Source organism: Strigops habroptila, chromosome 5 (genome assembly GCF_004027225.2).
Source record: "Strigops habroptila isolate Jane chromosome 5, bStrHab1.2.pri, whole genome shotgun sequence".
NCBI lineage: Eukaryota > Metazoa > Chordata > Aves > Psittaciformes > Psittacidae > Strigops > Strigops habroptila.
This window is the reverse complement of record NC_044281.2, coordinates 37124051-37136363: the sequence shown is the minus strand read 5'-3', so window position 1 is coordinate 37136363 and position 12313 is coordinate 37124051. Positions and strand designations below refer to the sequence as shown.

Sequence of the window (12313 nt, the reverse complement as noted above, 5' to 3'; positions counted from 1 at the left end):
AAGCCAGTGCCAAGTACTCTTTGAAATCTCAGCCTTGACATGTTGCTTATGTTTATGTTCTTTACTGCAAAGCTGACAGCAAGCAAGAGCACTGTGCTCTGAGCAGAGAAGGGAGACAGGGGTTCTACTTTCCCATGAGGATCAGATACTCCTTCTTGCATGTGTGAAGTCAGTAAGTTTCTGCAACACACTCTGGGAAAGGGGATGGAGTGCTCCGAAGGAGCAATACCCCTTATTAAGCCCCTCAGCAACACGGAGAGTGGAGACTGGTAGCTGAGGCTCCTCTGAATGTTTCTATGCTGGACAGCAGCTGGAGAAAGATTTCTGGAGCTTTCAGTGAAATCCTTGGTGCCAAATTCCCACTGAAGCCTTACTAGAAGTCCCAGCTCAGGTCTGTCCTTCACAAATGCCTCTCTCCTGGCATTATTCATCAGCGGCACTTCAAGCATCAACAGGACATGTTGTTGTAATTTAAATAAATTAAATCATACCATACCAAATCTATTAAATATGGCTTGTCAAGTCATATTATGTAGGGCAGTCACCATTAAGCAAAATTTACTAAAAATGTGGATAAGCCTCCAACTAGTTGCAGACAGCAAGACCATCTTGCTAAATTTGTGCTGAATATATTTTGTTTCTTTTTTAGGTGTGCAGAGACCTTACAGGAAGCCAGAGTGCTGGAAATGCAAGGATTGCAGGACTGATAAGCCTGGCAAAGTAGCTACCCTTGCATTTAAGTCTGTAAAATCCTGGTATAGCAGCATGTCCATTTCAGAGGTTATTTCGAAATGAACAGCGGAGGGGGGAAGGAGGGAAGATTTAAGTACCACTTTGCCATGTTTCATTTGATGTCAAATTGGTTGTTTAGCTTTTGCCTGCGAGAAGCTCCACCTCCCTTCAAAGTCCCCTTAAACCCTGTAGAGAACTTATCCCAGCACAGCTCCTGCCTCCCACTTAACAGTTACACCGGCAAAGAAAACCAAAGTCCTCAGTCCCACTGCAGAGGGTTCAAATACCAGGTGCCTTGGAAAACCACTGCCCTGAAAAAGAAGGATTTCCACTTGGATTGAAGTTTTTTCTGGCTTGATATGTCCTTTTATATTCTTTTTGCCCTACAAATAACCTAAAGGAAGACAACATTGCCTGTCACCTTTCCCACCCCACCATTTTTTTTTTCCTTTTTTCCTTTTTCTTTCTTTTTTTAGAGGAAAAGAATATCAAGGGGGAGAGTTGTTCTTTAGTTTTTGCTCTTCAAGCATAGGTTAAAATGCAAGGCAAGGAAGAGTCCCTCAGTACCGGTCATCTCCTGAAACTGCCTTGCATCGCTTGGAAAACAGGACGAGAGAACATGAGACATCTCATCCCAATGTCTTTTTAACTGCACTTAGGTCATATGCATGGGGATTCATAACACCAGCATCTACTGCAAGAAAATGAGCAGATGCCAGAAGATTTCATTTTATGCTTAGCTGAAGAAAAAAAACATGAGCACATTTTCCATTTTAAATGCTAGCAACATTTCACAGGCTGACTCCCATGAGGACAGTGGTAATTGGACGGAGGTAACCCAGTTTACCCAGCCGGGCTGGCGAATTGCTTTGTGGGCTATCACCTATTCCTTCATTGTTATCACATCCATCGTTGGCAACATCACCATCATCTGGATTATTCTTGCACACAGGAGAATGAGGACTGCTACCAACTACTTTATTGTTAATTTGGCTCTTTCAGATTTGCTGATGTCGGCTTTCAATACCATCTTCAATTTTATTTATGCCAGTCACAACGTCTGGTATTTTGGTGAGGAATTCTGCAGGTTTCAGAACTGGTTCCCCATCACTGCAATGTTTGTGAGCATTTATTCCATGACAGCTGTGGCTGCAGAGAGGTAAGAGGCAAATGGAGAAGATAAGGTCCAAAAAATCCACTGTAAGGTATAAAAAATTCTTGCAATACTTTGTGCAATTGGCCTGCACCTACTCTATCAGGTGCCTTATCAGCAAAGCGCGCGGAGTGCCAAGCAAATAGACTACGGGGTTAGATGCTAGTTATGGTGTGAAAGGAAGGCTCTTCTGGTTTATCCCTGGTCTGAATCACACCCAAGTCTGTAATAAGTGGAAGTGGCTGGTATTTTGTTGTTCCCACGTTATTGATCATAAATTGTTTCCCAGTCATCCTGCAAACTATTTTATTTATTCTTTTTTAAACCATGAGAAGGACCCATCACTTGGGCAGAGCTGGAGTGATAGGAATGTATTAGAGTGCTGAATGTATCAGCATCCACGATCCTGTTTGTGAGTCCAGCAAACCACCAGAAATAATGGGAATTGGATCAGAAATGTCAGTCTGCTCCGAGAGTTCACACAAATTACTTGTTCCAAGAGGGAGGAAATTAATTACAGTGATTTTGTTTGACTTCTGAAGTAGTTTGGCGTTTTCATCATGCTCTTTTACATCTGCCAAGTCTCTTTTACTCGAGCTTAAATTTGTGTAGTCTCAATGTTAAGTAGGTCATTGTTAAGCTCATTGTTAAGTAGCCTGATGCTGGTTTTCTTTTTACTAGAAAGAGGCCAAAAGTCCATGGGAATTTCCTCTTTTAAAGGCAATGGCATGTAAAAGAAATTGAGGAGGTTAAGCTCCCTTCTAGGCTCTCTGCCCTCCTTCCCCTTATCCTTCCCGTTGCCCCTCCATTACTTCCACTCTCTGCCTGGTGCTGGGAACATCTGTATCTTTTCCATCCTATGTCTCTGCTTAACCTGACAGCAAAGGTCTTCCCTGGGGCAGTCCAACACTGAACCCAGAAATACCCGGCAGTCCTTTATCAAGCCCTCCTGCTGACTTTGCAGTTTCCTTCAGGTTTCCCCCGTTCCTTATCAAGGATGCATATCCACAAAGGGCCCTTCCAGCTCCCTCAGGAGCAGAGCCAGTGTCCCTCTGGAGCCATTCAAAAAGCATCTCTCTGTAAGTCATTGGGGTCACGTTCGTAACTTCTGCCCTGCTCACAGCTTGTCTCACCCGGGCACACCCAGCCACAGGAAGCAATCGATAGACAAAACAAACCAGATAAATAAACTAGCAGGAGAAAAGTGGCTTTGCCCTGTGTGCCTGTGACGCCTGCTGCAACCCGCACTGGAGCTGGGGATATGGCACAGCACAGGGTAGTGGCTCCTGTAGTTGGTGGAAGGATTGCTAATAAACACAGGGATGAGTGGTATGTTTATCAGCCTGCAGTTGTCCAGATGAAAGCAAATCCCTATTTAGAAGTAATGACAGCTCAGTTTTAGACTCGAATACTCTTTGGCTGTTCCTTTTAATAAAGGGCTGTTGGTAACTGCTATTTTATACGTGTGGTCTGCCAAAAAATATTATTTAAAAAACAAAACAAAATCTATTTCAGCCTGTCCTCATGTCTCCCTACTCTCATTCCTTGTGGACTTTTGGCGGAAGTACCTTTATAGCCAAAATCTCTTTAGTCACATGGCAGGGATCAGAAAGAAAACTTGGCATCTCACTGCAAACCATATTTAGCTATTCTTTGCTTAGCCTTAAAATAGATCCTGACACTGTCTCCTGGAAACTCATGGCTTCCATTTATTGTTATGAGAACTTGTGTCCACTTGGGCTCCGTTGTTTAACTTTGATAAAACAATGTCTTTTGAAGCAGTTTCTTGTGAGGAAGGAGGCTAAGAAGTGACAGCTCTATAAGTCATCCTTGTCTGCTGTGGGAAAGGCCCTGGCTATATTGCTCACTGTTGGATTTACAGAATCACAGAATGGTTGGGGTCAGAAAGGACTTCTGGAGATCATCCAACCCCCCTGCTAAAGCAGGCTCACCTAGAGCAGGTTGCACAGGATCGCAACCAGGTGGATTTTGAATCTCTCCAGGGAAGGAGACTCCACAACTTCTCTGATCAGCCTGCTCCAGTGCTCTGCCACCCTCAGTGTAAACAAGTTTTCCCTCATATTCAGATAGAACTTCCTGTGTTTCAGTTTGTGCTCATTGCCCCTTACCCTGTTGCTGGACATCACTGAAAAGAGTCTGGCCCCATCCTGACCGGGATCTGGCACCTGCCACTGAGATATTTGTATGCACTGATAAGATCCTCTCTCAGCCATCCCTTCTCCAGGCTAAACAGGCCCAGCTCTCTCAGCTCTTCCTCATAAGAGAAATGCTCCAGACCCCTGATCATCGCCATAGCCCCCAGCTGTACCTTCTCCAGTAGTTCCTCATCTTTCTTGTACTGAGGAGCCCAGCACTGGACACAGTACTCCAGGTGTGGCCTCACCAGGGCAGAGCAGAGTGAGAGGATCACCTCCCTCGACCTGCTAGCCACACTCTTCCTAATGCACCTCAGGATACCATTGGCCTTCTTGGGAGCAGGGCTCAGAGAGAGGCCACAGGGAGCACAAGCAGCAGGGGGCAAAGGCAGCCCTGCCACACAACAAATGTGGCCAGGGGACCCCAGCAAATTCAGTAAATCCAACTCCAACTGGCAGGAGCTTGCCTAGAAGCACCGCTTGTCTTGGGGTGCACCCCTGGCTGACTGGGAAAGCTTCCACTCAGCAGCCCAGGCAACACCTTCAGTATCTGCAACACAGGCTGCTTCGGCAGCACAGTGGGTAGAATCACTTATACCCACAGTTTGTGGTTCACTGAGAGCCACAAATCAATTCTGGAGAATATTCGCCACTTGATTCCTCCCTGACCAGATTCAAACATTGTATAATACTGCCTACGATGAGCTAAAGAAAAGCAAGGCAACATTAAAATTTTATAGCTAAATAAGGCTCTGCTGCCAGGCAGCTCTGGCTTACTTACTGTGCCGCCTATCCATGCAGCCACTCTCTGTCCTGCACCAGCAGCCAGGCAGAACTGCCTCCCAGTGGCCTGGCCAAAAGATAACACAGAGTTTGTCACATTTTTGCTATGAAAATGAGGAGGCAATTGGACTTTCCACTCTTCTGCCCTTGTAAAAACCATGTCAAAGAGTACGGAAAGCATGACAAGAAATGCATAATTGATTATGTAGTCATTACGATACCATGCATTTCTACTCACGGAACTTAAAACCAGAGAGCCCCAGGCTTGCATGTAATCCAGTAGTCAGATGTGCCATGAGGGCTCTGAGCAGGTGTGGGATGAAATGGTCAGCCTTTCCTTTCCACTGCAAGCACAAGCACTTGAGCATTTATAGGCAGAGGTGGACGGCACAAGAGTGTTCCACGGCTAAAAATCAGAGGGGAAAAATTCAGGGTAAAAGATACTCAAGACCCCAGTCTGCTGTTGTGATAATATGGGGCATCAGAGGAGATCAAAATAATTAGGGGGGGAAAAAGAGTGTTTGGGGGCTTTTTTTTTTGTAGAGGAAGGAGAAACAGCATGGTATTAAACACCACATATCTCTAAACTAACATGAACAGTTCACAGCATGAAATTTCAGACCAAACACATAAAGCATTTGAAAAATTAATTAAAGGGAAGAAAAAAAAAAACCAAAACAAACTCCAAGGGGAATACTTGCAAAGACCATATGCAGAAGGCATAGATGACTGCTTGCTCCTCATACCTTGAAACACAAGGGTTTAATATATTCTTCCCTAAGACTTGCAGTTGTTCTCTTCAGAAAGGATCTAGCTCCTTCTAATTATTTATAGCATGGAACCTATCAAAATGTCTCTATAAATAAAACCCACTATACCATCCTGGTGAGTTTTTACACTTGCTGTATTTGTTATATAGTTTACAAATGCAACTGTAAAAGCATTACCTATTTTTCTTGCAGGTACATGGCAATAATTCATCCCTTCAAGCCTAGGCTCTCTGCTGGAAGCACCAGAGTCATCATAGGGATAATTTGGCTGGTGGCATTTGGGCTCGCCTTCCCACAGTGCTTCTATGCCGAGATCATGATGGACAACGGAACAACAAAATGCATTGTTGTCTGGCCCGATGATGTCGGATCAAAGCATCAGCTCACGTAAGAGAAACAAGAAAACTCCTAGTTCATGCAAAAGTTAACTAGGAAACTCATTTCATCTCCAAATTGTTGGCTACAGGGAGAGAGGACAGGATGGAACCACACAGCAGGGGAATATGGGTGTGAGGCAGGCAATCTAAGCTCAGTTTAAGCCAGCTGTGGAAAAAGCTGCCAGGTGATCACAGCTCAGGGTAAGGAAGGGTAATCTAGCCTCCCCTTCTCTGAAAACTGATTATAAGATCTAGAAACCCCAGATACAGAGCTCAGAAGGTTTAAGAGAAACCAGCACAGCCTGGTTCGAAGGATTTTGGATTTTCTCCCTCCATCAGGCAGAAAGAAACTGGGTATCTTTAATGCTGAAAAGCTACATATTTAGCTTAAAAATCAGGCTGCTCTTTGGGTTGGGGGGGGGGTGGGGGTGGGAAAGAGGAGCACATTTCAAGCATCCTAAGGTTTTATAGACCAACTTATCTAGGCACACATCTGTGCTCCCAAAAGCTCCTAACCCTCACAGCAATTTCCTCCTTCTTTAAAACATGATTGTTCAGACAAATGAAACAAGCCATACCCTGCATCTAGGGGATGTGCGGTGATTAATCATTATTCAAAACACATGATACACAGAGTAGTTTGAGAAATTTATCAAGCAAAACATATTTATACTAAGAAGTAATGGAAGAACTGCAGAAAAGGAACAAATCTATTAACAAAATGGAAACAATTTTTCAAACCAAAACGAAGTGCTAAACTCCCCGTGTCTGTTCTTCACTGTGAATGCTTTTGACCAGCTCTGTGTACCAGGCACCTTCTCAGTCTTCATCTCTGGCAGACAGCTGGCTGCCTTCTATGGTTAGTTATTACCAAATCAACTGTTTTTCACACTAATATGTGCCAAGTTTCAGGAGCTTCGTGTAAGTTTGGCCAACTTGCAGCAAATTCAGCCACTGGTGGCCAGTTGTCCCCAGTCTCCAGAGTCACAGAATAAGAAAGAGTCAAATCAGGCTCATATCATGTTGGGTGATCTTCCTCCCAGGGGTCCTTGGTTGGTACCCCGTGGCACATACTGGGGAACACAGTGTGCTAGGCTCCTGTCAGTTGAGAAGGAGGGATAGTAGCTAATTGCTTATATGTAAGTCGCTGATGACTATTTCATTTGGATGAAAAGTGTGAGGTTTATTTCTCCCGCATCCATGGTTTGAAACAAAAGTTTCCCAGCATAGTGACAAAAACTCTGCAAGCTGGAAAGGCTGGTCCTGAATGCAGCAAATAACAGGACAGGTTCTTTCTGGGATCCCCAGCTTGAGAGCAGCAGTTCCCGAACAGAGAACATTACTTCATTCACCAGCTTACTCTCCCTGAACAGCCTCAGATTTGCAGGTTGCAGTAGTTCTCCTAGAGAGGAAGTTGGAAGCAGTGCTCCCCAGAAATCATCTTGAGTGAGGGAGCAGTTGGGACAGATGCCTGCAATACAGACCACTGAGAAAAAAGCTATATGCCATTCGTGTGCTAGTCCAAATACAAAGGGAAAGAAATACTAAGAAACCCAAAGAAAAAACAAAGAAGCGGAGAACTGGGTTCCTCTGTTGACTGTGGGTTCTCAAAATCCTTCAAAGTTGAGTAAAACCAGCTTTCAAGATTTCTAGACTTTGGAACAAAGGAAAACCCTTTTCTGCAGGAAAAATGTGTATAATTATGATAAAAACAGGTAAAAAAAGACCCAAACAATGTACTACTGTGACTGCCAGTGCCTGAGAAACACTGGATACAAAGGGACCAAATCTGTAGAACTTTAACCAAAATAAAGAACCTTAACCACAGAGGATTTTTTTTATTTTTTTCCTAGTGACAGGTTAACTTTGCAGCAAAGTAGCAAAATTACAGCACTAAAAAGTTTCTTTTTTCCATGTGCAACTTAGGCTCCTATCCTCTCCTCCTCCCTCACAGGATGGGAACTCTAAAAGGGCTTTGCTGATTAGACCGTCAAAAGAGGTACTGCCCTGAGGACATTTGGGAAAGGCAGAAAACAGGCAGGGACTTGTCACATTTCACAAATACAGTATTTTTCTATATGCAGCCACTGCTCTGATATCTGCAAACATTCCAAGCAGCAAACACCACCATGCACCCCAACACCCATTTCAACAGCCCTCTACAAAGCAGTTGACTCCACTTGCTAATGCAATGAGTAACTCCGGAGTGTTGTCATGCTGAGAAAGACCATTTGCACCCAGCCTTTTGTGGCCATTGCCAGCAGCTTGTGCCAGAGCCCTCCTGCCTAATCCTGTTTTTTACATTGTTTATGTTAATTTGACAGCTGCTGTAACAGAATGAGCAGGTTGTTCCCTCCCCATAAATGGTGATTGCTTAAAATAATCAACCCCCAGCATGAGGGAACCAGCAGAAGCTTGCAGGGTAACATGGAAGGCTAGGAAGGGCCGAGCTAAAACACAGCCAAAGGACACACCAGCACTTTTGGCTGGAGCAGTAACCGAATAGCCTGTTGGTGGTACATAATTGTGTGCACATACAAACAAAACAGTCAGCAACACAAATACAGCTATAACTGCCACTCATGTTCTGCATGCTGTAAGCAGGCAATATTCCTTCCTCGCTATCTGCAAAGTCTTACCTGATGACTTCGTGCATGCTGTCAGCAGCCAGCTGCATCTTGCAGTCCCTGATCCCAGTATTTTCACTGTTGCCAAATTAAGCTGTTGGCACTATTGCATTCGTCAAGTTACTCTGTAGTTTTCAGAATATTCCTTTTCAATATCTGTCATTTAAAGGTTTGTATTTTTACAGCACAAGTCTCAGATGTGTCTCTTTCCCGACTGTAGTGGGATAGCAAAGTTCAGTGCTCTCTGGAAAAAATAAACCATATTACTCCATCTCGAAAGATCAGTAAATCCAGTGCAAGGACTAATCATTACAACACAAGAGAGACGAGCTTTTGCTGTTTACAGAAGTCCCTGTAAAGATGTTTGTAGACAAAATTTCTGCTTCTTTATGCTTTGAAGTTAATGGGAGCCAGACATACATGTCCAAATGACAATTTCTAAAAGAGCCCTTCAAGAGACATATTGACTGTGAAAACGTGCTTGTTCTTCTTTTTCAGGTATCACATTGCAGTGATCGTGTTGATTTATTTACTGCCTTTAATGGTGATGTTTGTTGCATACAGCATTATAGGAATTACTCTGTGGAGCAATGCGGTTCCAGGCAACCACCTTAACAGAGCCCGCTACGAACACCAAGTTAATGCCAAAAAAAAGGTCAGAAGTGAAACTTACAAATAATTACCCTCAACACACCAGTGCTGCTGGCTCCAGTTCCAAAACGGAGCTTGCATTTGATACGAACTCTTGTGGGATTGGGTATGAAAGGTTGACAAAATGGGGGTGGAGGGGGTAAAGGGCATCACCCAGCAAGTATGAAAAAAAATTGTGATCTACATGCACCACCCATCATTCAAGGAAGAAAGGCTCACGTCAGTAGGCAGCAGGCCAGTTTCCAGCAATCCTTAGAGAGTAAAGCCCGGTGTCCAGTGAATCCACACATCGCAGGATAAACCAGGGCAAAACTCTGGACAGGGTGGGAGAGGTTTCAATGCAACAGCAGTTATTTCATTTCCCTACTACATCTCTCTGATGTAGCTGCAAGCAGTTCCTCTGCAGAAAGTCCACTCGGTGCACCAGGAAACATTTGATCTAACTCTCAGGCTGTTCCTACTTTCCACCATCAGCGCTGGGGGTTTTTGCCCTAGCGGCTCAGGTCTACATACCATACGCAGTACTTCAGGAGGAGAAAACAGACCCAAACCAAAAGTAGCATTTCCCATTTCCCCAGCAGGCTCAGATGACCATCCAGAGGCCTAGGAATAACACAGTGGTTTTGTTTTCCTAGTTTGTGAAGACCATGGTGGTAGTTGTGATCATTTTTGCTGTCTGCTGGCTGCCCTATCACATATACTTCATTCTGGGGAGCTTCAAGGAAGACATCTACCAGCAGAAATACATTCAACAGGTTTATCTTGCAGTCTTTCTCCTTGCCATGAGTTCAACGATGTACAACCCCATCATATACTGCTGTCTTAACCAAAGGTGAGTAGCGTGCATGTGAGCGCACAGAGAAAACAAAAATCTCAACCTGAAAAAGCATAAATCTCTGGAGGTGACAACAACTGTGATTTTCAACTGCAGTACATGGGCTCAACAGACAATTTATATACTCTGCTAATAATGTGAGATGAGCTTAACCCTTAAGATTTTCAGACTCCGAATAAAGCACAGACAGCAGGCATATGATCAGCGCAGCCACTCTTGTACACATTTCCACACACTGACTACCTTATTTCCAAGGAAGGAGGGAGGAAGTTGTAACCTCTGCAACGCATTTGCTGACTTAACACTGAGCTGGCTTGGCCACCCGTTCTTCTAGGACTGCCACCATCCCAGCACAGCCCTGTGCCCCTCACACAGGCCCTGGGCTCACCCCTGTGGGGAGTAGAAGCAGCCCACGGGTGACCTGCCGAGACTCTCATCCCAGCACGCTGCTACGAGCGAGTGGCTGGGAGAACACAACCCCGTTGTACCAAGAGATGTCCCTCTTGCTCTGTGCTGAGAACGGGCTGCTCTCGGGACGCTGGTGTGGCAGGACGCCGAGTGTGGGGAGCTGCTCTGGCTGCCCTGCGGATCTCCATGCCAAATCCTGCCTGCGCATCGCACTGACAGACCTCTTCTTAATCCGCATCTCTCTTCAGCCTAGCTGAGCTCGCAGTGAGCTTTAAGGGTATTTATTACACACCTTGTCCAGCACCTCCAGTGCAGTTTCACTGGAACTCCACCGGCAAAACGCCTAATTCCAGGGTGGTGCAAGGAAGCTCACTCCTTGAGAGCATTTCAAACAGCATCCTGCCCATAAACTCACAAAAGGCAGCAGCTTTGCAGCCCATTCAGCCAAACTGCACTTAACGTGAAACACCCAAACACATGCTCCTCCTCTCAGAAAGCAGACAGCTTCCTCCTTTAATTATTGATGGGTTTTTTTTTTTAAAGCTTCCAGTGGATAAGCATACATATTTTTCTCAGATTATACACTTCTCACAAATGCTGTTATCAGCATGGTCATCACTATCTACTGAGCACATCAGACATCCTGCCATTTCACTGATCATACATATTTACTTAAAATATAAGGAAATCTGATCATAAACTATTGCACTTTTCCTCCATGGTTTTATAAATTTAGCTCTTAATCTCACTCCTTTCATTTCAATAGAAACGTTTTATTTCCATAGACATTCGGAGGTAAAACCACACTCTTTCTCTGTGAGAAATTTGCTCTTTCTCTGAGCAATTAAAAAGATCATTTCACAATTTAATTTCTTTTCTTTGTGTACAGGTTTCGTTCTGGCTTCAAACTAGCCTTCCGGTGGTGTCCATGCATAAAAGCAACTGAGAAAGACAAACTCAAACTCAAGTCCCCATCTCTTTACCAGACAACCCACAGGAAGTCAAGAACAACAAGTTTTGATACAGAAACCCAATTGAATGAGAAGACATCATTTACCCTCACACAGCTAACGCTCTGATTTTCTCCTCCTGGTTCTGGCTCTATGCTAACACACCATTCCAAGGCAGCAGATTTGTAGAAGCCTGAGGCAGGTCTTTTTTTTCTTTTTTTCTGGAGCAAGTGTTTCCGTCGGGACGTTTTTATCAGCATTGAAAGCAGTCTGCTGATAATGCTTATATCCACATAGGCCCAAATATCACCCAGCTATGGATACAGGTTCAGCTCTCCCCTACACCAACAACTGCAATACAGAACAGAGAGAGCTTGCTTGCCCATGAGGTCAAAAAAAGCAGCAAAGCAGACCTGAGGCACTGCCAATAAGTAAAATATCAATTATTCTCTTCCAGATGGCAATCTCCTTTCTGTTCCACCAAGACACTAAAATCTAGAAAAGAGGTGATGGAGCAGAAAGGCTGGGGCACATTTGGTCCAGTTTGGATGGACTCTTGGGGCTACGTGTGCAGCTAAGTCCCATGGCCCAGCGGCACCATGGTGGACATGACTGTGGAGCAAAGCTTGTTCACAACAAATGCAAACACTAACACATCCAGACTGAAAAGCCTGCCGTGAAAATTTTCTGAGTTCTGGGATTTTCATGCCTGCAATTTCATCAGCACTGTCCGCATCAGTTAGAAGTGAGAAACAGTTCCCTAAGACGTCTTCATTAAATGCATTTCTATTACCTTGTACCAAAATAAGATGTTATTTTCCTATTAAACTGTGCCCAAATGATTTCTCCAACTTCACATTGTTAATTGTCG

General features: G+C 44.3%; 1 protein-coding gene across 1 annotated transcript; it reads left to right on the top strand.

Moving 5' to 3' along the window:
• The first annotated feature begins 1387 nt into the window (after positions 1 to 1387).
• On the top strand, positions 1388 to 11571 carry TACR2 (tachykinin receptor 2). Its single transcript, XM_030487049.1, has 5 exons — positions 1388 to 1891; positions 5787 to 5981; positions 9097 to 9253; positions 9885 to 10081; positions 11382 to 11571. The coding sequence occupies exons 1-5, from the start codon at positions 1488 to 1490 to the stop codon at positions 11569 to 11571; spliced, it is 1143 nt and encodes a 380-aa protein (XP_030342909.1). The 5' UTR covers positions 1388 to 1487.
• Positions 11572 to 12313: the final 742 nt, after the last annotated feature.